The sequence below is a fragment of the Myotis myotis genome, unplaced genomic scaffold (assembly GCF_014108235.1).
Source record: "Myotis myotis isolate mMyoMyo1 unplaced genomic scaffold, mMyoMyo1.p scaffold_m19_p_3, whole genome shotgun sequence".
NCBI classification, from domain to species: Eukaryota; Metazoa; Chordata; class Mammalia; order Chiroptera; family Vespertilionidae; genus Myotis; species Myotis myotis.
The window spans coordinates 146,864,310-146,891,552 of NW_023416335.1; the positions used below are offsets into that span (position 1 = coordinate 146,864,310).

The following is a 27,243-nucleotide window of genomic DNA, read 5'->3' on the forward strand; positions in this document are numbered from 1 at the left end:
GTCCCCAAAGGTGTGGACGGAGTCGGCGAGTAAGGAATGACACGGAGACAGCGTTCAGTTGTTCAGCAGCCTAGCCAGGATCTCCAGCCAGGATCTCCAGCCAAGTTCTGGTCTGGATCTCCAGAGAGGTTCTGCTTAGGATCTCCAGCCAGGTTCTGTGTCCACGTTCTCTTGCTAGGTTCTCCAGCCAGGTTCTGTAGCCATGTTCCCTCGCTAGGTTCTCCAGCCAGGTTCAGTCACCAGGTTCTAGTCAGGTTCTCTTGCCAATTTCTGTAGTCAGGTTCAGTCCAGGATCTTTTGCCATGTTCTCTCCAGCGAAGTTCTGTGTTCTAAGTTCTGTGTTCTAAGTTCTGTGTCTTGCTGTCTTGTTACATCTGCATTTATACCAGTTGATTCAAATCCTATCAATCTCTATTACAAAGGTTAGGGTGTTTCTTATCTCCATTCCAAGGAGTAAAGATTATGTAGCTTAAGCATGATTGTTCATAGTTAAAGTGATTAATTACCCGCCTGGCACTTAGTTGAGAGGTTTTATTCCCTCCCTAACTTCAGGGGAAAATCCCTACCTGGGGAAACAACCTTTCTCAGAGAGGTGACCTTGGTTAAAACACATAGTGCCAAGAAGGTGAGCAAACATATTAAGAACAGTATGCCATATATGCCAGGTCCCTTGAAACAGCAAGCATGGACCGGCTCCCGGCACAAGCATGTCTGTAACCTGCTCAAGAAAATCTAGAGCAGTTAAGAGAGAATAATAGTGCTTCAATAAGAAGCCAGTTTGAACTCAGAATTAAAGATGTTGAATCTGAACTCTCCAACATGAAAACTTCTTTAGACTGTAAATGGGGAAAATATAGGCAACTCTACCAAGAAGAAACAGGATGTAGAAAGTCATTGGCAAATGAACTACACGAGACTAACGAGAGGGCAGCAGAGGTCAGCACCGAACTTCTCCTGCAGACGCACCAGCACAGCCTTCACGCAGCACTCCTCATACGAGGCCAGCCTAGAAACACTGTGTTGGAAACGTTAGTAATAGTTTTGTACCCGATAGGAATTCCACTCCAAGAGTAGTTGGTGATTCCTGCCTCAAGAATCCTTTTTATGACTTAAATAAATTTGTAATACTAAAAGGAATCAGGAAGAAGGCAGTTAAGAACTTAAGAAATTAATTATACACATTAATTTTACCACTAATCCTAACTACCAGGGAAGTACAAACTGTGTATAAATTACATTTTATAATGATTTTTTAAAAATATATTTTATTGGTTTTTTACAGAGAGGAAGGGAGAGGGATAGAGAGTAAGAAACATCGATGAGAGAGAAACATCGATCAGCTGCCTCCTGCACACCTCCTACTGGGGATGTGCCTGCAACCAACGTACATGCCCTTGACCGGAATTGAACCTGGGACCTTTCAGTCCGCAGGCCGACACTCTATCCACTGAGCCAAACCGGTTAGGGCTATAATGAATTTTTATGCCTGTCTAAAGGATAAGCTATACAATGTAATAAAAAAAAGTTTTTAATTGTGCTTAACAGCATAGAATTTACCCTAAAATGGGTTAAAATGCCTATACAGAATTCGTATCTATTATATACATATGTTTCACATTAAATATTGCTTGAAAAGTACAAACACTTTGACCCCATTGCTGAGGAACCGATGCAGCTCTCTAAGAAGCATTTGCAATCCATTTCCCCTTCAAAGTCCACCTTATTTTCAGTTTAGTTTCCTACCAAGTTCTCTTCAGAACTGTTTACATCTCTTTTGTTTGATCATCTTCTTCGAGTTTCCTGATTTCATTTTTTAAACAATTTATAGTTTCACGACTTGCTTTTAATCTCTCCTTAAGCTCTGCAATTTCAAAACTTGTTTTTTTCTTCGCAGCTTCTAATTTTTCTCTGGTTTTCACTTCAAGTTCTGCAACTAAGAAAAACATACACTTTTAATGAACTATTTCATTTTTCTTACACGTCTAAAATATGTCATAGAGTAATATATAAGGCCTTTCCTGAGGTCAGTGTTCCCATGATGAAACATGGGCAACTTAAGAGATATAACATTAAACATAAGAGGGTGGGCAAGAAAATCTGAACTACCAAGAGAGGATCTTAGATGTTTTCTTTAATAGTAAAATTTTGGCCACTAATATTTCAATTTATAGTTAGAATTTTATAACATAATATCCTTGTTTTTCTCCATATACATGTTTATCTGGAAATACGGGGGCATACAATCCAAAGACATCCAGCTAATAAGAACACTAAACATACAGTGTTCTTACATTTATGTACAGGTAAAACTGACATAAACCAAAAAGATAGCTGTAACTGTCTAGGTTTGAATTCTAGTTCTACCATTTATTAGCTGTACTACTCTGAATAATTTATTATCTCTATGCTCATTTAATCATTTCTAAAATGGATATTATAATTTAAAAAACACCTCCATATTCTTTTTTGAGGAGATTTTAAGTGAATTCATGTATATAAAGTATCTAGAATACTATCTGGTACATAGAAAGTCATATTAACCACTATTATGACAGAGAAACATTAAATGATATTTATAACATTCAAGCTGCCTATATAACAAGTTACTAAAGAAAATATCACTAAGAAAAATAGAATTCATCTATTTAAATATTCCACTAGTGTAGCATTCTATTTTACAAAGAGAAATGTCTACTTTCACTCAACATCTCCATCTTGTGGACATTTCAGGTAATTGCTGCTGATAACCATTAAAGCATAGTTATGCTTTAAGTAAAGCGTAAAATGATCTCTAATTGGAAGAAGCAAGGTTTGGTGAAGGAAAAAAAACCAAAAACAAAAAACCCTTTGAGCACTACTGGCGAGGCTCAGTGGCTGAGCATCGACCTATGAACCAGGGCATACACCCAGGTTGTGGGCTCAATCCCCAGTGTGGGATGTGCAAGGGGAGGCAGCCTATCAATGATTCTCTCAACACTGATGTTTCTATCTCTTTCTCCCTCTTCCTTCCTCTCTGAAATCAATAAAAAACACACATACACAAAAACCTTTGAAATCTGAAAGACTTGAGTTCAAATATACCCCTGGCCCCTTATTAGCTGAATGCTGACATCTCTAGGTCTCCCTCAGTCTCATCTTTCTGTATGATACAGTTAAAATTCTGTATTTCTCAGAGGATTTATAAGGATTAATCAATAGAGCTGGCCCTTTGTATCCATGGGTTCTGCATCTGTAGACCTAAAATACTGGGGTCGGGGTGGGGGTCGGTGGAGAATGTTATCTTGTTATTAATGTGTACTATGCAGTTAGACCTAGATGACCACATCTGTACTGAACATGCACATACTATTTTTTTCTTGTTATTCCCTGAACAATACAGTTCAACAACTATTTACATAGCAGTTACATTGTATTAGGTAATATAAGTAATCTAGAGATGACTTAAAGTATATAGGAGAATATGCATAAGTTATATGCAAATACACCATCCTACCCTATATAATAAAAGGCTAATATGCAAATTATCCCCTTGACCAGGAGTTGGACCAGGATTTGAATCAGGGGCCGGGGCCAGCGGACCAACTGCCTGCAGCCCCTCTCCTCGGCCAGCCCCAACCCTGATCAGCCCCCCCACCCTGATTGGGGTGGGCCAGCCAGACCCCACCAGTGCACAAATTCGTACACCAGGCCTCTAGTTTTATATAAGGGACTTGTGCATCAGCAGATTATCATATCCTCTGGGTGTCCTAGAACCAATCCCCAATGGATACCAAGGGAAGAAGACTATATGTATATGTGAGACATTTAGCACATTCAAAACATGCAATGTTTTATTTTGCTCATTGCTAGTGACTTTCTTTTTGTGATACATTTTGTAATACAGATATTTATATTGCCAAAACAATCCATATTTTTCTCTGTACTTTCTTTCACTGCTTTTATTTCTAAATTGTTTTCACCTCCATTTTTTAAAAAAAGTTTTGGCCCTAGCTGGTTTGGCTCACTGGAGAGAGCATTGGCCTGCAGACTGAACGGTTCCGGGGGGTTCAATTCCGGTCAAAGGTACATGCCTGGGTTGCGTGCAGGAGGCAGCCAATCAATGATTCTCTCTCATCATTGATGTTTCTCTCCCTCTCTGAAAACAATAAAAACATATTTTTTAAAAAAGTTTTACCTCACGGAGATGTAAAGCAGGGCATAGGCAATACTAGTATAGTCAATAATATTGTAATAATTATGTTTGGTGCCAGGTGGGTATACTAGAAACATCGAGGGGAATACTTTATAAAGTATATGACTGTCTAACCACTATGCTGTGCACTTGAAACTAATGCAAAATAGTACTGAATGTAAACTGTAATTAAAAAATAAAATTAGCCCTGGTCAGTGTGGCTCAGTTGGTTGGAGCGTCATCCTGATATGCCAAAGTTGCAGGTTTAATTCCCCAGTCAGGGCACATACAATACTCAACCAATGAATGTATAAATAAGTAGAACAACAAATTGATGTTTCTCTTTCTCTCACCCTTACTCTCTCTAAAAATAAGTAAATAAAAATTTTAAAAATTAAAAAAAAGTTTGTACCTTTTGACCCCCTTCATCCATTTTGCCCACCCCTCACCTCCTGGCAACCACCAATCTGTTCTCTGTATCTTTGAACTTGTTTTTTTTTTTTTAATTCCACATATAAGTGAGCTTATATGGTATTTTCCTCTCCCTGTCTGACTTATTTCACTTAGCATAATTCCTTCAAGTCCCATCCATGTTGTCACAAATGGCAAAATTTCCTTATTTCTTATGGCTGAATAGTATTTCACTGTGTATATATAGATACCATATCTTCTTTATCCATTCATCCATCAATGGACACTTAAGGTAGTTTCCATATCTTGAGTACCATAAATAATGCTTCAATAAACATGGCAGTGTGTGTATATTTGTATGTATGTATGTATGTATGTATATATATGTATATTTAGTATTTTCATTTTCTTTGGATAAATATCCAGGAGTAGAATTATTGGATCATAAGGTAGTTCTATTTTTAAGATTTTGAAAACCCTCTATACTGTTTTTCCACCATGTCTGCACCAATTTACAACCCCTCCAGCAGCGCGTGAGAGTTCCCTTTCTCCACATCCTTGCCAACACCTGTTTGATGCCTTTTTTTTCTGTGTTTGTTTTCTCTTTGTTGCTGTTGATGCATTTTTTATAATAGCAATACTGACAGCTGGGAGGTGATTATTTCTTTGTGGTTTTGATCTGTATTTCCCCGATTAGTGACGTTGAACACCTTTACAGGTACCTGTTGGCCATCTGTATCTTCTTTGGAAAAATATCTATTCAGATCTTCTGCACATTTTTAAATTAAATTGTTTGCTTTTTTTACTCTTGACTTGTATGAGTTATTTATATATTTTGGAAATTAACCTCTTATCAGATACATGATTTGCAAATATTTTCTCCCATTCACTAGGTTGCCTTTTTATCTTGTTGATGGTTTCCTTTGCTGTGCAGAAGCTTTTTGGTTATTGGTTACTGGCCTTTCTTATGAGGTGTAGGAGCTCTTTATATTTTAAAGAAATTAATCATTTGTGATATGAACACAATAGTTTTTCATGGTTTGAAACAAAGTCTTCACACTTTGTTTACAGTGCTTTGTTTACAATACAAAATATTTTATTCCCTTGCTCCCCTCTCCATATCAATTAAAAACCACTGTTACATGCTGGGGTACAGAGGTAGAAGATGGACAAGAAAGAAAAATGCAGTACAATGTCATAAGATAATCATAGGGAGACATGAAAGCAGACTGGATTTATACTAAGGGGAATGGAAAAGGGTATGTGATTATGAAGGAAGGCATCTTGGAAGTAGGAAAAACTGAACAAAGTTCTACAGAATGAGAAAGGAAGTAGGTAGAGGAAGTACACATAGCAGGCCCTAGAAACAGCACATGTACATTTGGGGAACAACAAGGAGTCCTGTATTATTGTAAGTCTTAAATCTAGTCAGGAAGACCTGACTCATTTGTCAGAAAGACAGCATTCACAGTAGATACACATTCCGTTGGTCTGATTTAGTTACCCTTTATTCTTGACAAATCATAAGATCGCAAAGGGCAGGACATATCTGGAAGAAGGCCTAGGTTAATTAGCAATGAGATCATGGGGGAACACATTTTTAAACTTCTTTTATTTTGTTCCACTTTTCTGCTTTCTACATACTAAATGCTTATATTTTTAAATTTCAAAATGAAGCCTCAAGCTGGAGTAAATTAATCCAAAGAAGAATAATTATTTGTGCAGAGCCGATCTTACTTACTGGTTTGAAGCACAGATTATAAGGCTTTTACACAGAGATTGATAGCTTATTGGTTAAGAGTACAGACTCTGGGTTTAAAATCCTGGCTCTGATCTGTAGCTCTAGGGCAGTGGTTCTCAACCTTCTGGCCCTTTAAATACAGTTCCTGATGTTGTGACCCAACCATAAAATTATTTTCGTCGCTACTTCATAACTGTAATGTTGCTACTGCTATGAATCGTAATGTAAATATCTGATATGCAGGATGGTCTTAGGCGACCCGTGAAAGGGTCGTTCGACCGCCAAAGGGTCACGACCCACAGGTTGAGAACCGCTGCTCTAGGGTCTTTACTTATACAATGGGACTAAAAGTAGTACCCTCCTCTTATGGTTATTATGGTATCCAATAAGTTATGAAATGTTAAGTGCTTGTCTAGTACATAGTAAGCTCTCATTGCATGTTCATTTAAGTTATTCCTTGTAAAAGCAACTACTACTTTAAAAGCTATATCATTAGTGTTTAACTAAATTTGCATGGGTTTACTACTAGCACAAGTATCTTTATAAACTTTTAATATGCTTCATAATGAGAAATGTCTATCCTGAATATCACTCTATCTAAAAATATTACTAAGTTTTTAGAGCCTAAGTTCTGAGGAGTGCTTGGGATGTAGTCCTGACTCTACCAATAATTAGCTGTATTCATGGGCAAGTAACTTAACTATACCTGTTTGCTTTTATAAAATGGAGTACTTAATAAAATAATTGTAGAATTAAATTTTATACATGTACAGATTTAGAAGAGTACAAATAGTAAACACTCTGCCCTAGCCAGTTTGGCTCAGCAGATAGAGTGTCAGCATGCGGACTGAAGGGTCCCAGGTTCAATTCCGGTCAAGGGCACATGTCCGGGTTGCTGGTCTGATCCCAGTAGGGGGTGTGCAGGAGACAGCCAATGAATTATTCTCTCTCATCATTGATGTTTCTAGCTCTCTTTCCCTCCCACTTCCTCTCTAAAATCAATAAAAATATATTTTTTATAAAACCATAAAAACAAAAACAAATAGTAAGCACTCAATAAATCTGCTATCTTATTATTACCAAATATTGAGTATAATGCCCTCAACTTGGTAAGAGTGTACATATCTTTTTAGGTCTTTGATTAACATTCCTAAATTGTTTTCCTAAGAGGCTAAAGCAATTCATACCCACACAAACAATTTATGAGAATGTAAAGTTCAACACATCCTCACTATTTTTTTAAATATATTTTATTGATTTCTTACAGAGAGGAAGGGAGAGGGATAGAGAGTTAGAAACATCAATGAGAGAGAAACATTGATCAGCCGCCTCCTGCACACCCCTCACTGGGGATGTGCCCGCAACCAAGGTACATGCCCTTGAACAGAATCGAACCTGGGACCCTTGATTCCGCAGGCCGATGCTCTATTCACTGAGGGCACATCCTCACTATTAAGGATTCCTTTTGCTGATTTGATACCCATATGGTCACCCATTGTTTGCTTCACAGTTTTTAAAATTTATCTTTTCATTTTATTTTTAATATATTTTTATTAAATATATTTCAGAGATGAAGAGAGAGGGAGAGAGAGATAGAAATATCACTGATGAGAGAGAATCACTGATGAGAGAGAATCACTGATCAGCTGCCTCCTGCACACCTGCTACTGGGGACTGAGCCCACAACCCGGGCATGTTCCTGACCAGAATCAAATTGTGACCTCCTGGTTCTTAGGTTGATGCTCAACCACTGAGCCATACCAGCAGAGCTCACTTTATTTTTTTTTAAATTTATCTTTATTGTTGAAAGTATTACAGATGTTCCCCCTCCCAGTTTTTTGCATTTTAAAAATTACTAGCAGGGACAAATATTTTCCCATTTTATTTACTAGTGATCTCTTCTTTCGCCTGTCCATGTCTTTTGTCCATTTATCAATTGAAGTTTAAAATTTTTATACAGTGTCCCAAAAAAATGTATGCACATCCTATATAATAAAAGTCTAATATGCTATGTGTCTGGTAGTCCAGTTGGCCGTTCAACCAATCAAAGCATAATATGATGATGATATGCTAAGGCCACTCAACCAGTTGCTATGATGTGCACTGACCACCAGGCGGCAGACGCTCCAACCAGTAGGTTAGCTTGCTGCTAGGGTCCAGCCAATCGGGACTGAGCAAGACAGGCAGAACATGCTCTAGAGCCCTCTCACATTCCCTCCCCAGCTGGCCAACCTCCCATGTCCCTCCCCAGCCCTGATTGTGCACCCTTGGCCTGGCCTGTACCCTCTCGCAACCTGGGACTCCCTGGGGGATGTCGGAGAGGCGGTTTAGGCCCAATCCCACAGGCCAGGCCCAGGGACCCCACTGATGCACAAGTTCATGCACCGGGCCTCTAGTTCTTTGAATAATTATAAAAACAGTGTTTATTAAAATAAATTTCATTTAAAAAAACTGAGCTAGCAGCTTTTAAAATGTGTATACATTTTTTTTGGGACACCCTATATTTCATTTGTCCATTTTAGGGTTTTTAAGATACTAATCTTTTGCCATATTTCTACAAAATTATTTTTCTTCTTTGCCCTTTTGAAATGTAGAAGTTAAATATTTTTTACAAAATCAGGTTTTTCTTTCCTTTAATGTAATTTCTTCTAACATCTCAATTTTAAAAACTCTTCCCCAGCCAGGTCAGCCATTTCTCTAATTTTTTAAATAATAGGTTGACTGACTTTAAAAAACATTTTTAACTATTTTTAATTAAACTGGAATCTGTTTTGATAAATGCTATGAAGCAATGATCTAAATTAAGTTTTCTTCTCAAAAGCTCATCAACTGTGCCAGTACCACTTTTGAAATTATCTTTTTTTTCCTTACTGATTTGATATTATTAAGAAAATAAAGTGAATATAATTCATAACATGCAATTTACTGGTAAAAACTTCCCAAGGATATACAGCTTCTGGATAAGCTTTAACACATAAAATATATTTTATAGAAAAGCTTTTTTATAAAACACATTAATTACTTGTACCTACTTAAATGAGTTATTTGTTTTGTTAAAAACACAAAAAATGTGGTCACTTGAATTTTAAAAGAATTTTCCTCTATCAATTTGGTACATTTTATGCTATGGGAGAAAGAAGATCTATGGGGCACAAATGACCAATAACAAATTAAAATAGCATATTAGGTGCTTTTTTACCTTGTCAAAGTGGTCATATACATATGTTTTATGTTCATAATGAAGTAAGCCAGGTAAATACATTTGCAGATGCAGAAAGTGAAGCATAAAACTTTTAAATGAGTATGATTTTAAATTTTAAATGACTACCAAGTGGCAAAATTATAATCAATATTCAGATCTTTTAACTTCTAGTCATGAGTTTCATAAAAATACAAACAAAACAATATTGAAACCAACAAGGGTTAAACAGAAACTGCCTTCTCCCCTGTATTCTCGTCCTCAACCCATTCTTTTACTGGGTTCCATCACTTCTTTCAGCCTATAAATATACTGGTTTATTTCCCCCTGAAAACACTACCCTCTAGACCAGTGGTTCTCAACCTTCCTAATGCCGCGGCCCTTTAACATAGTTCCTCATGTTGTGGTGACCTCCAACCATAAAATTATTTTCATTGTTACTTTATAACTGTAATTTTGCTACTGTTATGAATCGTAATGTAAATATCTGATATGCAGGATGTATTTTCATTGTTACAAACTGAACATAATTAAAGCATAGTGATTAATCACAAAAACAATATGTAATTATATATGTGTTTTCCAATGGTCTTAGGCGACCCCTGTGAAAGGGTCGTTCGACCCCCAAAGGGGTCACAACCCACAGGTTGAGAACCACTGCTTTAGAGCATTATGGGCACCTAGTTTTTCTTCCTCCATACTCACTATTTTCCAGGATTAATTATAAACTAATGGTACTTACATTCTGTTTCATGCTTGTAGGCTCCTAATGTTAGCTGACGAGATGTTGTTAATAATTGTTGCATCATTGCTGTTGGGTCTTGAAATATCTAATGAGATAAAATGAGAAAAGGCCTAATAACTTCAAAGTTCTACAATTTAGAATGCTTTTAAAACTCTCGTTATAAAATCTTACCATTTCATCATAGAACTCTGAAACCACTGTCTTTTTCCCCAGCATTGCATTGGTATCTGACTGGAACAGCTTTAATAAATGATACAGGGTTACCTGTGAAATAAAAACAGACATCACATCTGTGCAATGGTTACCTTCATCATTGTGAAATGCTGTCATTTCTGTAACTGAATTAGAGACTGGAATTAGTAAACATACCAAATTCAGGATCTTGTCTCAACTTACTGTGGCAAATCACTCAAAACTCTCTGTACTTTTACTTTCCTATAAGGTATTACCATCATCCACATCTAAACATGAACATTCTGAAGATGGTAAATAAAGATCGGTTACAAAGCATTTCTAGAGAGTGACTGTATACAAAAATAACATCAGATACAGCTCTGGAAATTAAACTGGAAAATCACTAACAAGTGAAATTAGATTATGACAGTTGTTCTGTGAAGATTAAAGCTTACAAATTTGCTATGGGAAAAAAATTTTGATACTTTCAAAAGGAATGACTAATACTAAAATGCTTATGAGGGTAAGATAATTTCTTTGGCGACCTATAAGATTATTACGTAAGGAGGAGAACCAAGATGGCGCGTAGGGAGTAGACCTGTGCGTGCTGCCCTCTCACAACATCATTGAAACTACCAACTATAAGACAAACAACCACCATTCAAAACCATGGGGAAGTTGGCCCAGTGGGAGATCTACAACTGGAAGAAAAGAAAGAAGCGCAGTGAGACTGAGTAGGAGCTACAGAGGCATCAAAAACAGAGGTACACAGTCACGCGCCAGGCGGGCTGCAACTGGATGCGCAGTTTTTTTTCAATCAGATGCGGTTACGAACCCTCGAATCCTCTGGGCTTGCTCGGGGCGGGTCTCTGAGGCCCCAGACCCCATGGGGAGAGGCGGCACGGCCTTGCAGTGGTCGGAAAGTGAGGGAAGCTCTGACGTGTGGCTGCTCGCCGGCACTGGGGGACGCAAAGTCCCGGGGACGGAGAGGCGAAGGGCCACGGAGACGCCGCCAATGCTATCTGCTCCTCGTTGGTGACTCCCTGAGACCCCGCCCTACTCAATTTACATCCCCATCCAAGCTGTGCCAGAGGCACAAGAGGAAATGCCTGTGCTTTTACAAACTCTCAAATCCACTGAGCTGGTTCGGGCGGGATCATGAGGCACCAGACCCTACGTAGAGGCGGCACGGCCTTGCAGCCGTCAGAAAGCGAGGGAGGCTCTGTCGTGCAGCTGCTCGCTGGCACTGGGGGACGCGAAGCCCCGGTGTCCCGGAGAGGCGAGGAGCCACGGAGACGCTGCCATTGCTATTTGCTCCGCCCTGGCAACTCCGTGAGACCCAGCCCTACTCAGTTTACATCCCCATCCAAGCTGTGCCAGGTGCACAAAAAGACCCACCTGCACTTTTGCAGCCTAACCCAACAAACTGCAGACTTCAACTGCTCGCACCCATGGGAGACACACTCAAGAAGCAGAGCCAGGAGAACCAAGATGGCAGTGTAAGGAAGAGACCTGTGCGTGCTGCCTCCCACAACAACATCGAAACTACCAACTATAGGACAAACAGCTATCATATGGAACCATGGGAAAGCTGGCCTAGTGGAAGCTCTACAGCTGGAAGAAAAGAAAGAACATTGAGACTGAGTAGGATGTGCAGAGACACCAAGTACAAAGCCCAACCCAACAAACTGCAGATTTCAACTCCTTGCATAGAAAGAAGAGCATTGAGACTAAGTAGGATGTGCAGAGGCACCAAGTACAGAGCCCAACCCTGCAGGCTGCAGATTTCAGCTCCTCAGATCCAGGAGGGACGCACTCGTAGGGCGGAGTCGGGTTCGGGGCAGGCCGGGGCTGGGCCCGGCTGGGCCGGCGATGTGGAACCGCTGTACCAGCAGGCGCACAAGCACGCCCACCGGTTCCAGTCTCGCGTGGGACGCTGGGGGACGGCAGACGGGCAGTCTGTGCACTTGGTGGAGGGCGTAGTCCGAGCAGGAGTGCTGGATGTTCAGCCACCAGGAATGCCTGGAGATTTTGTCTGGTGGGGAGCCGCCCAGCAGGGGACAGAGGGCCAAACTTTGTGTTTCCCCAGTGAGGCTGGGACGGCCCCGGTGAGGACGATATAGCCCCGGTGAGATCGGGACGGCCCTAGTAAGGTCGGGATGGCCCCGGTGAGGACGATACAGCCCCGGTGAGATCGGGATGGCCCTAGTAAGGTCAGGACGGCCCCAGTGAGGCCCGGACGGCCCCGGTGAGGTCGGGATGCCCCCGGAAAGATCGAGACGGCCCTGGTGAGGTCGAGACTGCCCCGGTGAGGTCGGGATGGCCCCGGTGAGGTTGTGACGGCCCCGGTGAGGCTGAAACAGCCCGGGTGAGGTCGGAATGGCCCCGGTAAGGTTGAGACGGCATCCGGGGCCAGAATGGCCCCGGTGAGGTCAAGACGGCCCCGGTGAGGTCGGGACGGCTCCAGTGAGGTCGGGACGGCCCAGGTGAAGTTGAAATGGCCCTGGTGAGGTTGGGACGGCCCTGGTGAGGTTGGGACGGCCCTGGTGAGGTTGAAACGGCCCTGGTGAGGTCAGGACGGCCCCGGTGAGGTTGAAACGGCCCCGGTGAGGTCGGGATGGCCCCAGTGAGGTTGTGACGGCCCTGGTGAGGCTGAAACGGCCCGGGTGAGGTCGGAATGGCCCCGGTGAGGTCGGGACGGCCCCGGTGAGGTTGAAATGGCACCGGTGAGGTTGGGACGGCCCCAGTGAGGTTGAAACAGCCCCGGTGAGGTCAGGACGGCCCCAGTGAGGTTGGGACGGCCCGGTGAGTTGAAACGGCCCCGGTGAGGTCGGGACGGCCCTGGTGAGGTTGAAACGGCCCCGGTGAGGTCACGACGGCCCCGGTGAGGTCAGGAAGGCCCGGTGAGGTTGAAACGGCCCTGGTGAGGTAGGGATGGCCCCAGTGAGGTTGAAATAGCCCCGGTGAGGCCGAGACGGCCCCGGAGAGGTTGGGACTGCTCCAGTGAGGTTGGGACAGATAATGGGGACCAGAATAGACTGATGAACAGGGGTAGATGCAGAGGCAGAGCAACACTGAACAGACTGTCAAACTACAGTGGGAAGCCTGGGGAGGGTTTGGTCGGGGGGATTAAGAGATCAACCGAAGGACTTATATGCATGCATATAAGAATAACCAATGGACACAAGACACTGGGGGGAAGGGGCCAGGGGAATGTCAAGGTGGGGAAAAAGAAGACATATGTAATACTCTTTGTAATACTTCAAGAAATAAAAATTATTAAAAAAAAAAGATTATTACGTAAGTAACAAAGTCAGTGGTAATTCACTTTGGCATGAACATGTCTTCAAAATACTTAAAAAAAAACAAGTGTAGTAAGACATCAAAGGAAAAGTTTTGTAGAACAATGTGTGATTACTTTAGCAAAATAAAACCCAGCTGGCAAAATATCAGAGTTCATGTTGAAGTTGGAGAAACCAATTCAGAGGCCTCAGAGAATTTTCCAAAACTTAGCAAAAATCATTATAAGTAACCATGCATCAATCACAAGCCATATTCCAAGCAGATAATTTGAGAAATGTATGGAATAGACAAGGGCATGTGACTACATGGATGGATATTCCATAACAGGGAAATCACAACCTGGAAACGTAGGGAAGAGAACTGTACACAGATGGGAGCCGGCACTCCAAGAGGAGCCCCAGAGAGGTTCAGAGCTCAGAGTTGGCAGGTGGAGAAATCAAGAATGCTGGGGGCGGCTGGGCCTGTTAGCTTTCTACTATCTCCCTTCACCCATAGACAAGAGAACATGCATATCTTCCTGTGGAACCTAGAATTTTTCATCCAAACAGTATGAAGTAAAAATAAAGAATTTTCAGATAGCAATGGCTCTGAAAGTTTATTTCTTAGGCATCCTTTCTAAAGAAATTCCTCCAGCAAAATGAAAAACAGAAACCTGGCAAGATGAAGAAAAAGATCATCTGTCCTCATTAGTAGTTGACAGGCACTATCTAAAAGAAAAATTCAAACTATATGAGATGCATGCGAGTAATTTCTAGAGAAACAGAAAAGAGTAACTATGGTTTTCCTGGGCAAGGGGCCAGATATGGGAGAAAACAAGATGTTATGGGTTGAACTGTGTCCCCCAAAACGATATGAAGTCCTAATCCTTAGGCCCTGTGAAAGTGACCTTATCTGAAAGTAAGGTTTTTGCAGATGTAATCAAATTAAGATAAAGTCAGTAGGGTGTGCCAAAATCCAATATGACTAGTGTCCTCATAAGAAGAAACACAGAGAAAGGCCATGTGACAATGAAGACAGAGATGAAGTTATGCTGCCACAAGCTAAGGATCCTGGGGCTACCAGAAACTGGAAGTGACAAGAAAGAATCCTCCCCTAAAGGCTCTGGAGAGAGCAGGGCCAACACCTGGATTTTGAACTTCTAGCTTCCAGAGCTGTGAGAATAAATTTCTGTTGTTTAGCCACTCAGTTTGTGGTACTATGTTATGGCAGCCCTAGGAAACTAGTACAAAAGACTTGTACTTTTTGTTTGAAAAAACTTAAAAAAAAAATCTGCACGTATGACTTTTATAATTCAAAAAATAAATAAAACTGTCCTCCCCTCAATTTATCATTTAGACTACCAGAGGCATTCATGAAAATATATAGGCAATGGAAAATTTCAAGACAGATGTCTCCAATTCTGAGCTGTGTTTGGTGATTCTTAGAGCAATGAAAACACCTGTACTTACTACAGATGTATTTCTAGGCATAGAAATTTTAGCTTTTGTTTTGTTAATCTTTACCCGAGGATATTTTCTCCACTGGTTTTTAGAGAGAGAGTGGAAAGGTGGAAGAGAGGAGGAGGGAAGGAGAAAGAGAGAAACATTGATGTTAAAGAGACACATCAACTGGTTGCCTCCTACACCAGCCATGACCAGGGTTGGGGATCAAACCTGCAACCCAAATACATGTCCTTGACCAGGAATCGACCCCTCGACCCTTTGGAGCACAGGCCGATGCTCTACCACTGAGCCACACCGGCCAGGGCAACAATTTTAGCATTTGCTTTTAGAAACACCATTCCTTTTACAATGGCTTGACCTATAGTAGGTTAATGGATAACAGAAGTAAGTCACAAGTTACTAGCGTCTTTTATATTTTAAATAAGCTCTCATATGACATTTTCTGTAAGAACCAACTATTGAAAAAGTATAATGGTTTCATTATACTAAAAGAATATTACAATAGTTTTTGGGGACTAAAATTCAGGCATAGCCCTGGCTGGGTGGCTCAGCTGGTTGGGCACCAAAAGGTTGCTGGTTTAATTCTTGGTCAGCGCACATGCCCAGGTTTTGGGCTCCATCCCTAGTAGGGGGCATGTGGGAGGCAGCCAATCAATGTTTCTCTTTCTCTCTCTCCCTTCCTCTCTCTTTAAAAAGTTATATATATATATATATATATATATATATATATATATAAATTCAGGCCTATGTAGATCTATATGGAAACCTATTTAATAAATTAATCACTGCAGAAGTGCAAAAGAACATATTACTTTACTTTTCCAAGAGTGGACTTTAAAATTACATGATATAAAGATTTCTTTCAGAGATGTATTTTCCAATTGGGATAGGAGGGGACAACAGATGAAGAGATAGGTAAGGGCACACATTCTCAAAATTAAAATGAATTCAAAGCAATCTTACAAAGTTAAAAAGAGCTTCTGCTCTAGTAACATTACTGCTTATCTCTCTCAATATCTGCTAAATTTTGTGCTCTAGTCTCTTTAACAGACTATTTATTTATTTGTTTAATTCTCACCTGAGGGTATCTTCCCACTGATTTTTAGAGAAAGTGGAAGGGAGAGGGAGAGACAAAGAGAAAAACATCAATGTGAGAGAGACACATCAATTGGTTGTCTACCACATGCTCCCCAATCAGGGCCAAGGACTGAACCTGCAACTGAGGTATATGCCCTTGACCGGAATCGAACCCGAGACCCTTCAGTCCACAGACTGACACTCTATCCACTGAACCAAACTGGCCAGGGCTTAAAAGACTATTTTGATTAAGAACAAAAGCAGTGCTTCATCTTTGTATCAAGATATTTGAATAATATTTTGCAAATAATGAATATTTAATAATTTCTTGCCATACAGAACAGTTGTGAGAGTACTCTAGAAAGAAAACAAAAATGGTAGACCTGGAAACCGTATCACATGAAAAATATTTAAATGAGCCACAGATGTTTATACAGGAAAAAAGAAAACTAATGTATGAATAATTATCAATAAAAAGTTCAAGGAAGCTTATAATAAAGTAAAGCTTTCTTTTTTTAAAAAAAATATATTTTATTGATTTTTTACGGAGAGGAAGGGAGAGGAATAGAGAGTTAGAAATATCAATGAGAGAGAAACATTGATCAGCTGCCTCCTGCACACCTCCCACTGGGGATATGCCTGCAACCAAGGTAGATGCCCTTGACTGGAGTCAAACCTGGGACCCTTCAGTCTGCAGGCCAACGCTCTACCCACTGAGCCAAACCGGTCAGGGCAAAGTAGAGCTTTCTTAAAACTAGAACCACCCCACACCATGCCCAGCAGGCATGGTTCAGTGGTTGAGCACTGACCTATGAACCAGGAGGTCATGGTTCGATTCCCAGTCAGGGTACACGCCTGGGTTGCAGGCTCCATTCCCAGTGGAGGTGAATAGGAGGAAGCCAATGAATGATTCTCTCTCATCACTGATGTTTCTATCTCTCTCTCCCTCCTCCTTCCTCTCTGAAATCAATAAAAATATATTAAAAAAAAAAAACAAAAAAAAATTCCTATAACTACCCCAAACCTGCACGGGATGTTTCACTTAATGACAGAAGTCAATATTCTCCATACTGAAGTTAGCAAAACCCAAAGGAGATTCTTATTTCAGAGACAGCATGAAGAAATTCCTACCTAGGAAGAGTATGGCCTCTGTCAATGGGTTCTAAATCTTACCTTGTATCAAAATCACCTGGGGTGCTGGCTGCTCTCCAAACCTACTGAATCAGGCTCTCTAGGGCAGCGGTTCTCAACCTGTGGGTCGCGACCCCTTTGGGGGTAGAATGGCCCTTTCACAGGGGTCACCTAAGACCATCGGAAAACACATATATAATTACATATTGCTTTTGTGATTAATCACTATGCTTTAATTATGTTCAACTTGTAACAATGAAAATACAACCTGCATATCAGATATTTACATTACGATTCATAACAGTAGCAAAATTACAGTTATGAAGTAGCAACGAAAATAATTTTATGGTTGGGGGTCACCACAACATGAGGAACTGTATTAAAGGGTCGCGGCGTTAGGAAGGTTGAGAACCACTGCTCTAGGGGATTGGGCCTATTAGTTCGAACTTATAAAAAACACCTCGGGTACTTCTAATATAGTTAGTTAAGAACCAATCCTCTCAGCCCTGGCCAGGATGATACTCAACTTCTTTAAAACCACATATAGTTTTAAAACTTTAATCTGATAATCAAAGTCTAAATGTTTGGTGCCAAAGGAATGAGCTTAAATCTATCAAGATGAAAATTAGTGGTGAGAACTATTAAAGCAAGCCCTGAAATAAATTAAACACCAGCCACACAAATGTGAAATGAGAGAGCCATAACTGAGTTGTGGCCTTCTAGGTTTAAAAATAAAACAGGCTTATGCCAAGGTTGTGGGTTCGATCCTCAGTCAAGACACATACAAGAATCAACCAATGAATGCATAAATAAGTGGAACAACGAATCCATATTTCTGTCTCCCTCCCTCCCTCTCTATAAAAGCAATCAACCAATCAATAAACTGAGGCTTAGTGGTTTGTCAAAAGAAAGAGTAACTGAAAGAGTGTGGGGTCTAAATCTAATACTTGGGTTCAAAACGAGCTTTGCCACAACTAACTGTATTTTTGAGTCTGTGACTTGACCTCTGAGCCTTAGTATTCTCCTATCTAAAATGAAGATATCACCAACTTCACAAAGTTGCTGAGGGATCACAGTGAAAGGTTTGAGGGACTTTTTGCATTATCAAGCAATGATCTTATAAGAAGAGACCATAAAATGAAAAAGTCGGTTGTTATCAATAAGGATTCACAAGTAAGATATAAAGTAAAGCTGCTAGTACTTTTTGCTTTGAAAAAGCAACAAGACTATATTTCTAAGGCTTTTAACTATAAAAAACTGGATACTCCCATTTCAGATAGCATATGGACTCAACTTGTTTATTACTAGTAACCAAATGATATTAGTGAATTTAAAATTTTTGCTGTGGTATCCCTGGACGAGTAGCTCAGCTGGTTGGAGCATTGTCCCAATACACCAAGGTGACAGGTTTGATCCCCAGTCAGAATATATACAAGAAGTAACCAATGAATGCATAAATCAGTGGAACAATAAATTGATGTTTGTTTTTTCTCTCTCCCCATTCCTCTCTCTAAAATCAGTAAATTAAAAAGTAAAATTTTTGCTGTAGTAATCATATGATTTTCATGGTTTCTTTCCAATAAATGTTCACATTGTATTCCTTCTTTCTATATTGAAAAATAAAAGCCTTGGAAGGCACATCACTTAAAAATGAAAAATCTTAACTCATGGCAAGATACACCATGCCAGCCCTGCTTAAGTGTTGTCCCATGCACCAAAAGGTTGCTGGTTTGATTCCCTGTCATGGCACATGCCCAGGTTGCGGGCTTGATCCCCAGTAGGCAGGAGGCAGTCGATCAATATTTCTCTTTCTCTCCCTCTCCCTTCCTCTCTCTCTAAAACCAATAAAAACATATTTTAAAAAAAAAATACACCATACCATAAGAGTACATAAAGTAAGTCTGAATAAAAATGTTAACACATAATATGCTCTTCATTAAGTATTGTTACATTTTCACAATTACTAAAAAAATCTGTTTTAAATTTACAAAGATTACCATTACTCACAGGTCTCTCATTAGGATCAATAAAAAATATTTTGATGATTATTTCGAATTCACCCCATCCTGTTTCAGTAATTTCATATGGAGGCTTAGTAACAACTGAAGAAGAGAAAAAAAATAAAACAATTATAATTGTAAATTACTGATGTAGTTTCCTAGCTCTTTTTAAATTTGTATAAGTGAAAAAACTATACTCTACCTCTTAAAGGATTGCCATAGCTTTCATGTAACTTAAATTGAATTTTCTTCACATATGCTGACATATCCTGAAATACAGAGGAATTAATTAGTTCTGCCATCTACATATAAAAACTAGGAGGGAAATACACAAGCACAAGGGCATATTCCTTAGTTCTGACACATGAAAGGGGATTCTCCTAGCTAACGTGTCTTTTTCAAACATACCACATTATAGAAAAATGCAAAACAGAATAAGCCAAACAATAGAAATGTTTATGAATTTTTTTTCTTTCAGGAATTTTTGTGTGTGATTATTACCTTGCATCCAATATGTTTAAATTGGAATCATACTATGATGATATATTAATATCTGCTTTCATTACTTAATATAATATTGTGAACATTTCTCCCCCCCCCCTTTTTTTAAATTTATTGGAGAGACACTGGTTAACAAAATTATACAGGTTTTAGGTGCATAATTCTACAGCACATCATCTGTATGAACATTTTTCTCTGAGGTAGATTTTCCTAAGTATCTTTGAAGTCTGTTTTGGAAATAGTTTCATTCGTTTTTATTCTACAAGTATGAGTGACTACTAACTTTGGGTACCAGATGCCAAAATGGTAATAGGGTCTTGCCCTCAGGATCTGTCTATGGAGTAGGCGGCAGACAAGAAAATCAGTATTTCAGTGTAATCTGTGTCATTGAGGGCACGAGGTATAAGACCATAGGAGAGGCACCTAACAACAGTTTCTGGAGGTCAAGAAAGTAGTTCTAAAGAAAATACACTTGAACTAAGACTAAGGAAATAGTAAAAATAGGGAGAGAGGGAGAGAGGGAGAGAGGGAGGGAGGGAGGGAGGGAGGGAGGGAGGGAGGGAGGGAGGGAGGGAGGGAGGAAGGAAGGGGTTTAAGAGTGCTCTTTTGAGAAACTAGAAGTAATTTAGTATTGGTAGAATGTAGGGTATAAGGAATGAAGAAGCAAATACAGACAAGGTATAATGCTACCGAGATAGGATAATGAAAGACCACAGCATGCCTCTAAAATAAGATAGTTTTACCTTTATGAGGCTAATAGGTAGTCATTGAAGGTGGGTTTTTTTTTTAATAACAGCTTTATTGAGATATTCACACACCAAATAATTCACCCACTTAAAACGTAGCATTCAGTGGCTTTTTAGTATATTCAGAGTTGTACAACCATCACTATATTCAATTTTAGGATATTTTTATCATATAAAAAGAAACCCCATACCATTAGCACTCATTCTTAAGTCCCTCTTCCTCCCACCACTGGCAACCACTAATCTATTTTCTGTGTCAGGATTTGCCTATTCTTGACATTGTATAAAAATGATATCATAGAATATGTGGCCTTTGTGTCTGGCCTCTTTCTCTTACCGTAATTTTCTCAATTTCTCCATGTGGTAGCAGCATGTACCAATACTTTTTTTTTTTTTACTGCCTAATGACATTCCATTGCATGGATATACCATATTTTATTTATTCAAGACACTTGAGTTGTTTCCATTCTTTTGTGTGGACTTTGAAGGGTTTAAGTAGAGGAATAGTTTATTCACTTAATAAATATCTGTTGAATACCTACTATGGACTGGCTGCATTCCAGGCATTAGAGATTCAGCAACAAAACAAAATTACCAGCAGCCAGATTATATAGCAGTTTTGTCTTTTATCTTCTCTGATGATAACCAACCAAATTATCACTTAAAAATTAACTACTATTCTTGAAACATCTGATTAAATACTAAGCTAACTTAAGACATGGTGATTGGAAGATGTGCTGTGTTTATAGCACAGTTCTTGTTAGTGTAATTTAATTTAATTTTATTTATTTATTTTTAAAATATATTTTATTGATTTTTTACAGAGAGGAAGGGAGAGAGATAGAGAGTCAGAAACATCAATGAGGGAGAAACATCGATCAGCCGCCTCCTGCACATCCCCCACCAGGGATGCGCCCGCAACCCAGGTACATGCCCTTGACCGGAATCGAACCTGGGACCTTTCAGTCTGCAGGCCGAAGCTCTATCCACTGAGCCAAACCGGTTTCGGCAAATTTTAATTAGAAAACATTTTTGGAAAATTTCTACTGAACAATCTTATGAAAATGACAGCTCTCACTTTATTCTTTCAACTTTTGGGGTGGGTAACTTTTCTATAATATTAAAATTTATTTTCAAGCAAAACAAACTATAGGAAAAAACAGTACCTACTTCATTTCTATATGGTTTTACATATACTGTCCATTGATGGGTATGCCCGTCCTCTTCTCTTTTCTTTCCAAAATATCGAGCAACATTGCCATAAACTATTGGTTTAACGATAGTAACCCCCTAAAAGGAAAATTTTAAACACAAATTAATATTGTATCATTACCCAAATAAACAGAAGAGTTCTGAAAGTTTGTTTTAAGAAATGGCAGGCATATAAGAGACTCGTTTCAGATGGAAAGCTACAGACTAAAAGTAAAGGGATGGAAAAAGCACTTCGAGAAAATGGAAACAAAAAAAGCTGGGGTTGCAATACTTATACCAAACAAAATAGACTTTATTTTAATTAAATCTTTACTGTTGAAAGTACTATATATGTCCCCTTTTTCCCCCCATTGTCCCCTTCTAGCCCACCTCCCTATTGTCTGTGTCCATGGGTTATGCATATATATGCATACAAGTTCTTTGGTTGAGCTCTTCCCACCCACCCACCTACCTTTAAAACAAAGGCTATAACAAGAGACAAAGAAGGACTCAGCAATTCCATTTTGGGGTATTTATTTGAAGAAATCCAAAACACTAATTCAAAAAGACATACAGTGGGGCCTTGACTTATGAGTGTCCCGACTAACGAGTGTTTTGAGATACCAGCTGTCTCTCGGCAGACTTTTTGCTTTGAGTTGACAGAGTAATTTGAGTTAACGAGCTCGGTCTCAGAAAGAATTAAACTCGTAAGTCAAGGCCCCACTGTATGTTCATTGTAGCACAATTTAAAATAGCCATGATACGGAAGCAACTTAAGTGTCATCAATAGATGAATGGATAAAGAAGTGGTAGATATATACAATGGAATATTATATACAACGGGATATCACTCAGCCATAAAAAAGAATGAAATCTTACCGTTTGCAACAACATGGATGGACCCTAGAGGGTATTATGCTAAGTGAAATCCATCAGACAGAGACAGACAAGTACCATATAATTTCACCTTTATGTGCAATAAAGGAACAAATAAAACAGAAACAAACTCACAGATACAGAGAATATTTTGATGGTTGCCAGGTTGGAGGGGGATGACGGGGGTGTGAAAAAGGTGAAGGAATTAAGTACAAATGGGTAGTTACGAAATAGTCATAGGGATGTAAAGTACTGCATAGGGAATATAGTCAACAGTAAAGTACTATGTATGGTGTCAGATGGTTACTAGATATATAAGGGTGATCACTTCGTAAGTTATATAAATGTCTAATCACCATGTTGTACACCTGAAACTAATATAATATTGTGTCAACTGTAATTGAAAAAAAACCCCAAAACTAGTTTGCTTATAACATCATTTCTCTCAGTAAATCAATTTTAGACAATTATCCTCATTTCATATTAATACAAATAACTAAACACCAGATTAATTATAATGTCCCCACTTTGAAAATGTCTATTTTAGCCCTGCACGAGGCTCAGTGGTTGAACATCGACTTATGGAGCCGAAGGTCAGGGTTCGATTCCTGGTCAGGGCACAGGCCTAGCTTTAAGGGCTCAATTTCCAGTGTGGGGAGTGCAGAAGGCAGCCAATCAATTATTCTCACATCATTGATGTGCCTGTCTCTCCCCCTCTCCTTTCTCTCTGAAATCAATAAAAATATGTTTATGTTAAGTACTTTGAGAGCTTTTCTGAAAAGAAACACAAAAGGATCTTTATTCACAAACTTTAAAGTGAGGCTCTGCAATAAAGATCGCCAACTTCAACTGCAATCAGCTAATGATAATGTCCTATTTATCAGCTTATGGCAGTGTTTTCCAAAGCACAGTACAAATACTAAAGACAACTTGGAAGAAGATTTTAGGTAAAATAAGAGCAAACATAATAAACGCATTTTATTATTTATGGCTTTACATTTTCCACTATTTGAAAAACCGTAACTATAACAACAATTCAAACCCATAATTTCAAAAATATTAATGCTGCAGAACGGGCTTTTGAAAATCTAAATAAAAATGTTAAATATTACAGCTGGATTTGGATAACGATAAAGCATCACTTGGATGACTGATGCTCGTTTACTGCCAATGGCCATGCTTCCTACATTTGGGCTCATTTCTGAGATGTACATACATGTTTCTCATCACATCTGATGAGTGTAAAGGCAGTGAGTGTTGACAGATTATGATGGAGGAGAGAAAAAATTTCAAGTGAAGACAAAATGCTGAATGTTACACATGAATTTCAGATCAATTGTTCAATATTAAGAATGTATCTCAAGGTCAAAGAGCAAGATATACACATGTGATAAGTGTTGTGCCAATGTAACCAATAAGAAATGAGGGAAAGCAGTGAACAAATGGAAAAACTATTAATTGTGGCTGAATAAGTAAAAAATAAATTCAATACCTATTAGCCTAAGTTAGTCCAGAAGAAGGCAAGCTGTTTGTATAAGAACGTAAATAATCACGGTAAGTGTTACTGACACTTTTGTGGAACCAGACAGGGCCTCAGGTTCAAGGCCTGAATGAGTGAGTATAAGGAGAGCTGACTTGGTGAGTGGCTAATAGATCCCATGGCTGCTATGGTGTTGGTAGGAACTTGCAGAGTTCCTCAATGATAAAAATGGGCTCATCTCTCAACAGACTTTGTACCTGGATAAAATTTATCTAAATTGGAAAAAGATGCCTACAAAACCACTTAACAATGAGTGAGGAGAAGTAAGTCCCTAAGTTTAAAACAGCAATTTCAACTGGCATGCTGCAAGAAATTTTAAAACATGACATACCTAACTATTTAGCCAGGGGCACTGAGCTATATTCTCTTGACTATCAAATAAAAAAATGACAACACCCAATACAACAAAAGCCATCCAGTGTGAATGAATCAAAATTATACCCCTCCCCCCTTTTATTGTCAGATCAGCAAAATATATATTTTTGGTGTGCCACAGAATTTTAGTAATTAGTTTATGTGTGCTGTGAGACGAAAAAGGTTGCAAATCACTGCTTTTAAGCTTTACATGACTAACTCACGCCTATGTTTGTAGAAAAGCATTTGAGGGCTACAGGACTAATCTCAAGTCCCTTGGGACTTAAACTTACAAACTTTCAGAACCTAACATGATTGATTACAAGTATTGAAAGTTCTGTGAGTTCTTCTCCAAAATCTATTTTAACCCTTTGTTTGCTAGTACTTTCCTATCAGTCCAAAACCTTGCCCCAAAAGTCTGGGCAAAATGTGTATGTTTATCAATTTACCCGGCATCTCTTTCTGCTTACATTAAATTTCAGTAGCTTTTGAAATTTCAGAAGAACTCCCACTTTACATATGATATTAAAGCAGTACGTGTGGTAGTTGTAAAAACAGTATAGAGTTAAAATTATGTGAAAACAACACGACAGATAAGAACTCTTTAAAAACCTATACTAGCTAGATTGTTGCAAAAGTGGGTAATTTCTTTTTAAAGAAAAAATTCCAGCCCTAACCGGTTTGGCTCAGTGCATAGAGCACTGGCCTGCAGACTGAAGGGTCCCGGGTTCGATTCCGGCCAAGGGCATGTACCTTGGTTACGGGCACATCCCCAGTCGGAGGTGTGCAAGAGGCAGCAGATCCATGTTTCTAACTCTCTATCCCTGTCCCTTCCTTTCTGTAAAAAATCAATAAAATATATTTTTGAAAAAAAGAGAAAAAACTTCCTTTCTGGGCTAAATAAACATCCTAAGGGGTAGAAACAGGTGTTATATTGGGAACCAGTTGGTCCTGCCTTAAACATTGTATGCGGGAAACGTATTTATACGTTTTACATTGACTGTAAGTAGTAGAGCCACAGGTTAGCGCGCGATAAAAACTACCCGCAAACAATGTGTTAAAAATGAACGTGCGCCTTAGGGGATGTAAGAAAGTGCAAGGGAAACGTGTCACTGAGTCAAACATTATGCTAGGCTCTATGATAACTTGAACTAAACACTGAAGCAGCTGGTGTCCATGTCCCTATGTGCCAGGCAATGCGCTTTGCATGCCCTGGTTAATATCCGGCCGTGGCTTTGGCAACACCATGAACCTGGGCGAGTTGTCTGCCCTTTCCACCTCCCAGCTATGAGTTCTGGCAAATGCTCTGGGTAACGGCCTCCGTCAGGCTCCCTGGGGACCGCAGCGGAGAACCGGGAAAAGCTTTTGGCCACGGTGCTGGGCAGGCGGAGGGCTCACCCAGTATCTGCTGCTGTTTCCACCCTTCCCAGCGGGTGGGCCGCACCCCGCCGACCCGGCCCCCAGCGGAACGACCCCCAGCGGACCGACCGAGGCGGGTTTTCCCAGGCCTCGGAGAGACTGGTTTCCTGGGCAACCATGTCCGGCGTTCTGCCCCCCCCCCCCCCCCCCCCCCGCCCGCAGCCAGCACGAAGTCTGTTCTGTTGGCGGGGACGGAAGAAGGTGGTGACGCCATGAGGTTGGGGCCCCGGGAAACACAGATGCTCCCTCCGGGATCGGACCCCCTCCCGCCTGGAAACCTCGGGGGGCACCGCGGCCCTCCCCACGCCGCGCAGGGAGGACCGGCGGGCGGACACTGACCTTCACTCTCCCGCCGGAGTCAGGCCCAAATTCGGCCATTCTCTTGAACATATTGTCCCACGGAAGAAGCCGCCGCCGCCAGGGAAAGACACGAGGCAGGCGGGGTGGCCGCAGCCCTCAGAGGCGCCGCTCCTCCTGCGCCGGCCCCGGCGGAGGGTTTCTGGCCGAGGGAGGGCGAGTCGCCCGCGCTCGCGGAGACAGAGGAGAAACCGCCCGCCACTCCCCGGCGGTGCAGAGCCCGAAGCCCATTCAGCCCGCGGACGGAGAGCGGAACCGGAGGGGCGCGGGGCGCCGTGCGCAGGCGCGACCGGCACAGGCGCACTGCGCACGCGCGGGTCGCTGCCGCCGCGCGGGGGGCGGGGCCTTTTGTCTCCAGGGGCCTCTGGGACGCTAGAGTCTCCCGCTGGCCTGTCACCCGTCCCGACACCTAAGCTGCGTGGTGGCTGAGAAAGGGCTTTCGGGGGCAATCCTTTGTCATCGCCGAAGCGTTCCAATTCTGAAATCAAGTTCCTGAAATCTCGCCCACGCACAGCTTTTCTTCGTCTCCATTTAGAACTCCATGCTTGAACCGCTTATTTCTCATTTATCTCCTTCTTCCTTTTCTACTCGGTTTGCAATCCAAGGTGCATAACTGGACATCCACCCCATTGCCTTTCTTTTTTTTTTTTTTTTTTAATTAAATCTTTATTGTTCAGATTATTACATTTGTTCCTCTTTTTTTTCCCCCCCATAACTCCCCTCCTCCCAGTTCCCGCCCCACCCTCCGCCCTCACTCCCCACCCACTGTCCTCATCCATAGGTGCACGATTTTTGTCCAGTCTCTTCCCGCATCTCCCACACCCCTTTCCCCCCCCAGGAATAGTCAGTCCATTCCCTTTCTATG

The 27,243-nt window shown here is 40.6% G+C and overlaps 1 protein-coding gene across 4 annotated transcripts; it reads right to left on the reverse strand.

Annotated features, from left to right (window-relative positions):
- Positions 1-1,510: 1,510 nt before the first annotated feature.
- YEATS4 (YEATS domain containing 4) lies at positions 1,511-26,666 on the reverse strand. 4 transcript variants are annotated; one of them, XM_036298081.1, is made up of 7 exons: positions 26,361-26,665; positions 21,812-21,931; positions 19,597-19,663; positions 19,392-19,496; positions 10,439-10,605; positions 10,265-10,352; positions 1,511-1,933 (listed from the first exon to the last, which is right to left on the reverse strand). In XM_036298081.1, the coding sequence occupies exons 1-7, from the start codon at positions 26,409-26,411 to the stop codon at positions 1,764-1,766; spliced, it is 768 nt and encodes a 255-aa protein (XP_036153974.1). In that variant the 5' UTR covers positions 26,412-26,665; the 3' UTR covers positions 1,511-1,763. The 4 variants fall into 4 exon arrangements, with proteins under 4 accessions (XP_036153974.1, XP_036153975.1, XP_036153976.1 ...); XM_036298082.1 differs by having other exon boundaries at positions 10,439-10,531; positions 19,402-19,496; positions 26,361-26,662; XM_036298083.1 differs by lacking the exon at positions 21,812-21,931 and having other exon boundaries at positions 26,361-26,666.
- Positions 26,667-27,243: the final 577 nt, after the last annotated feature.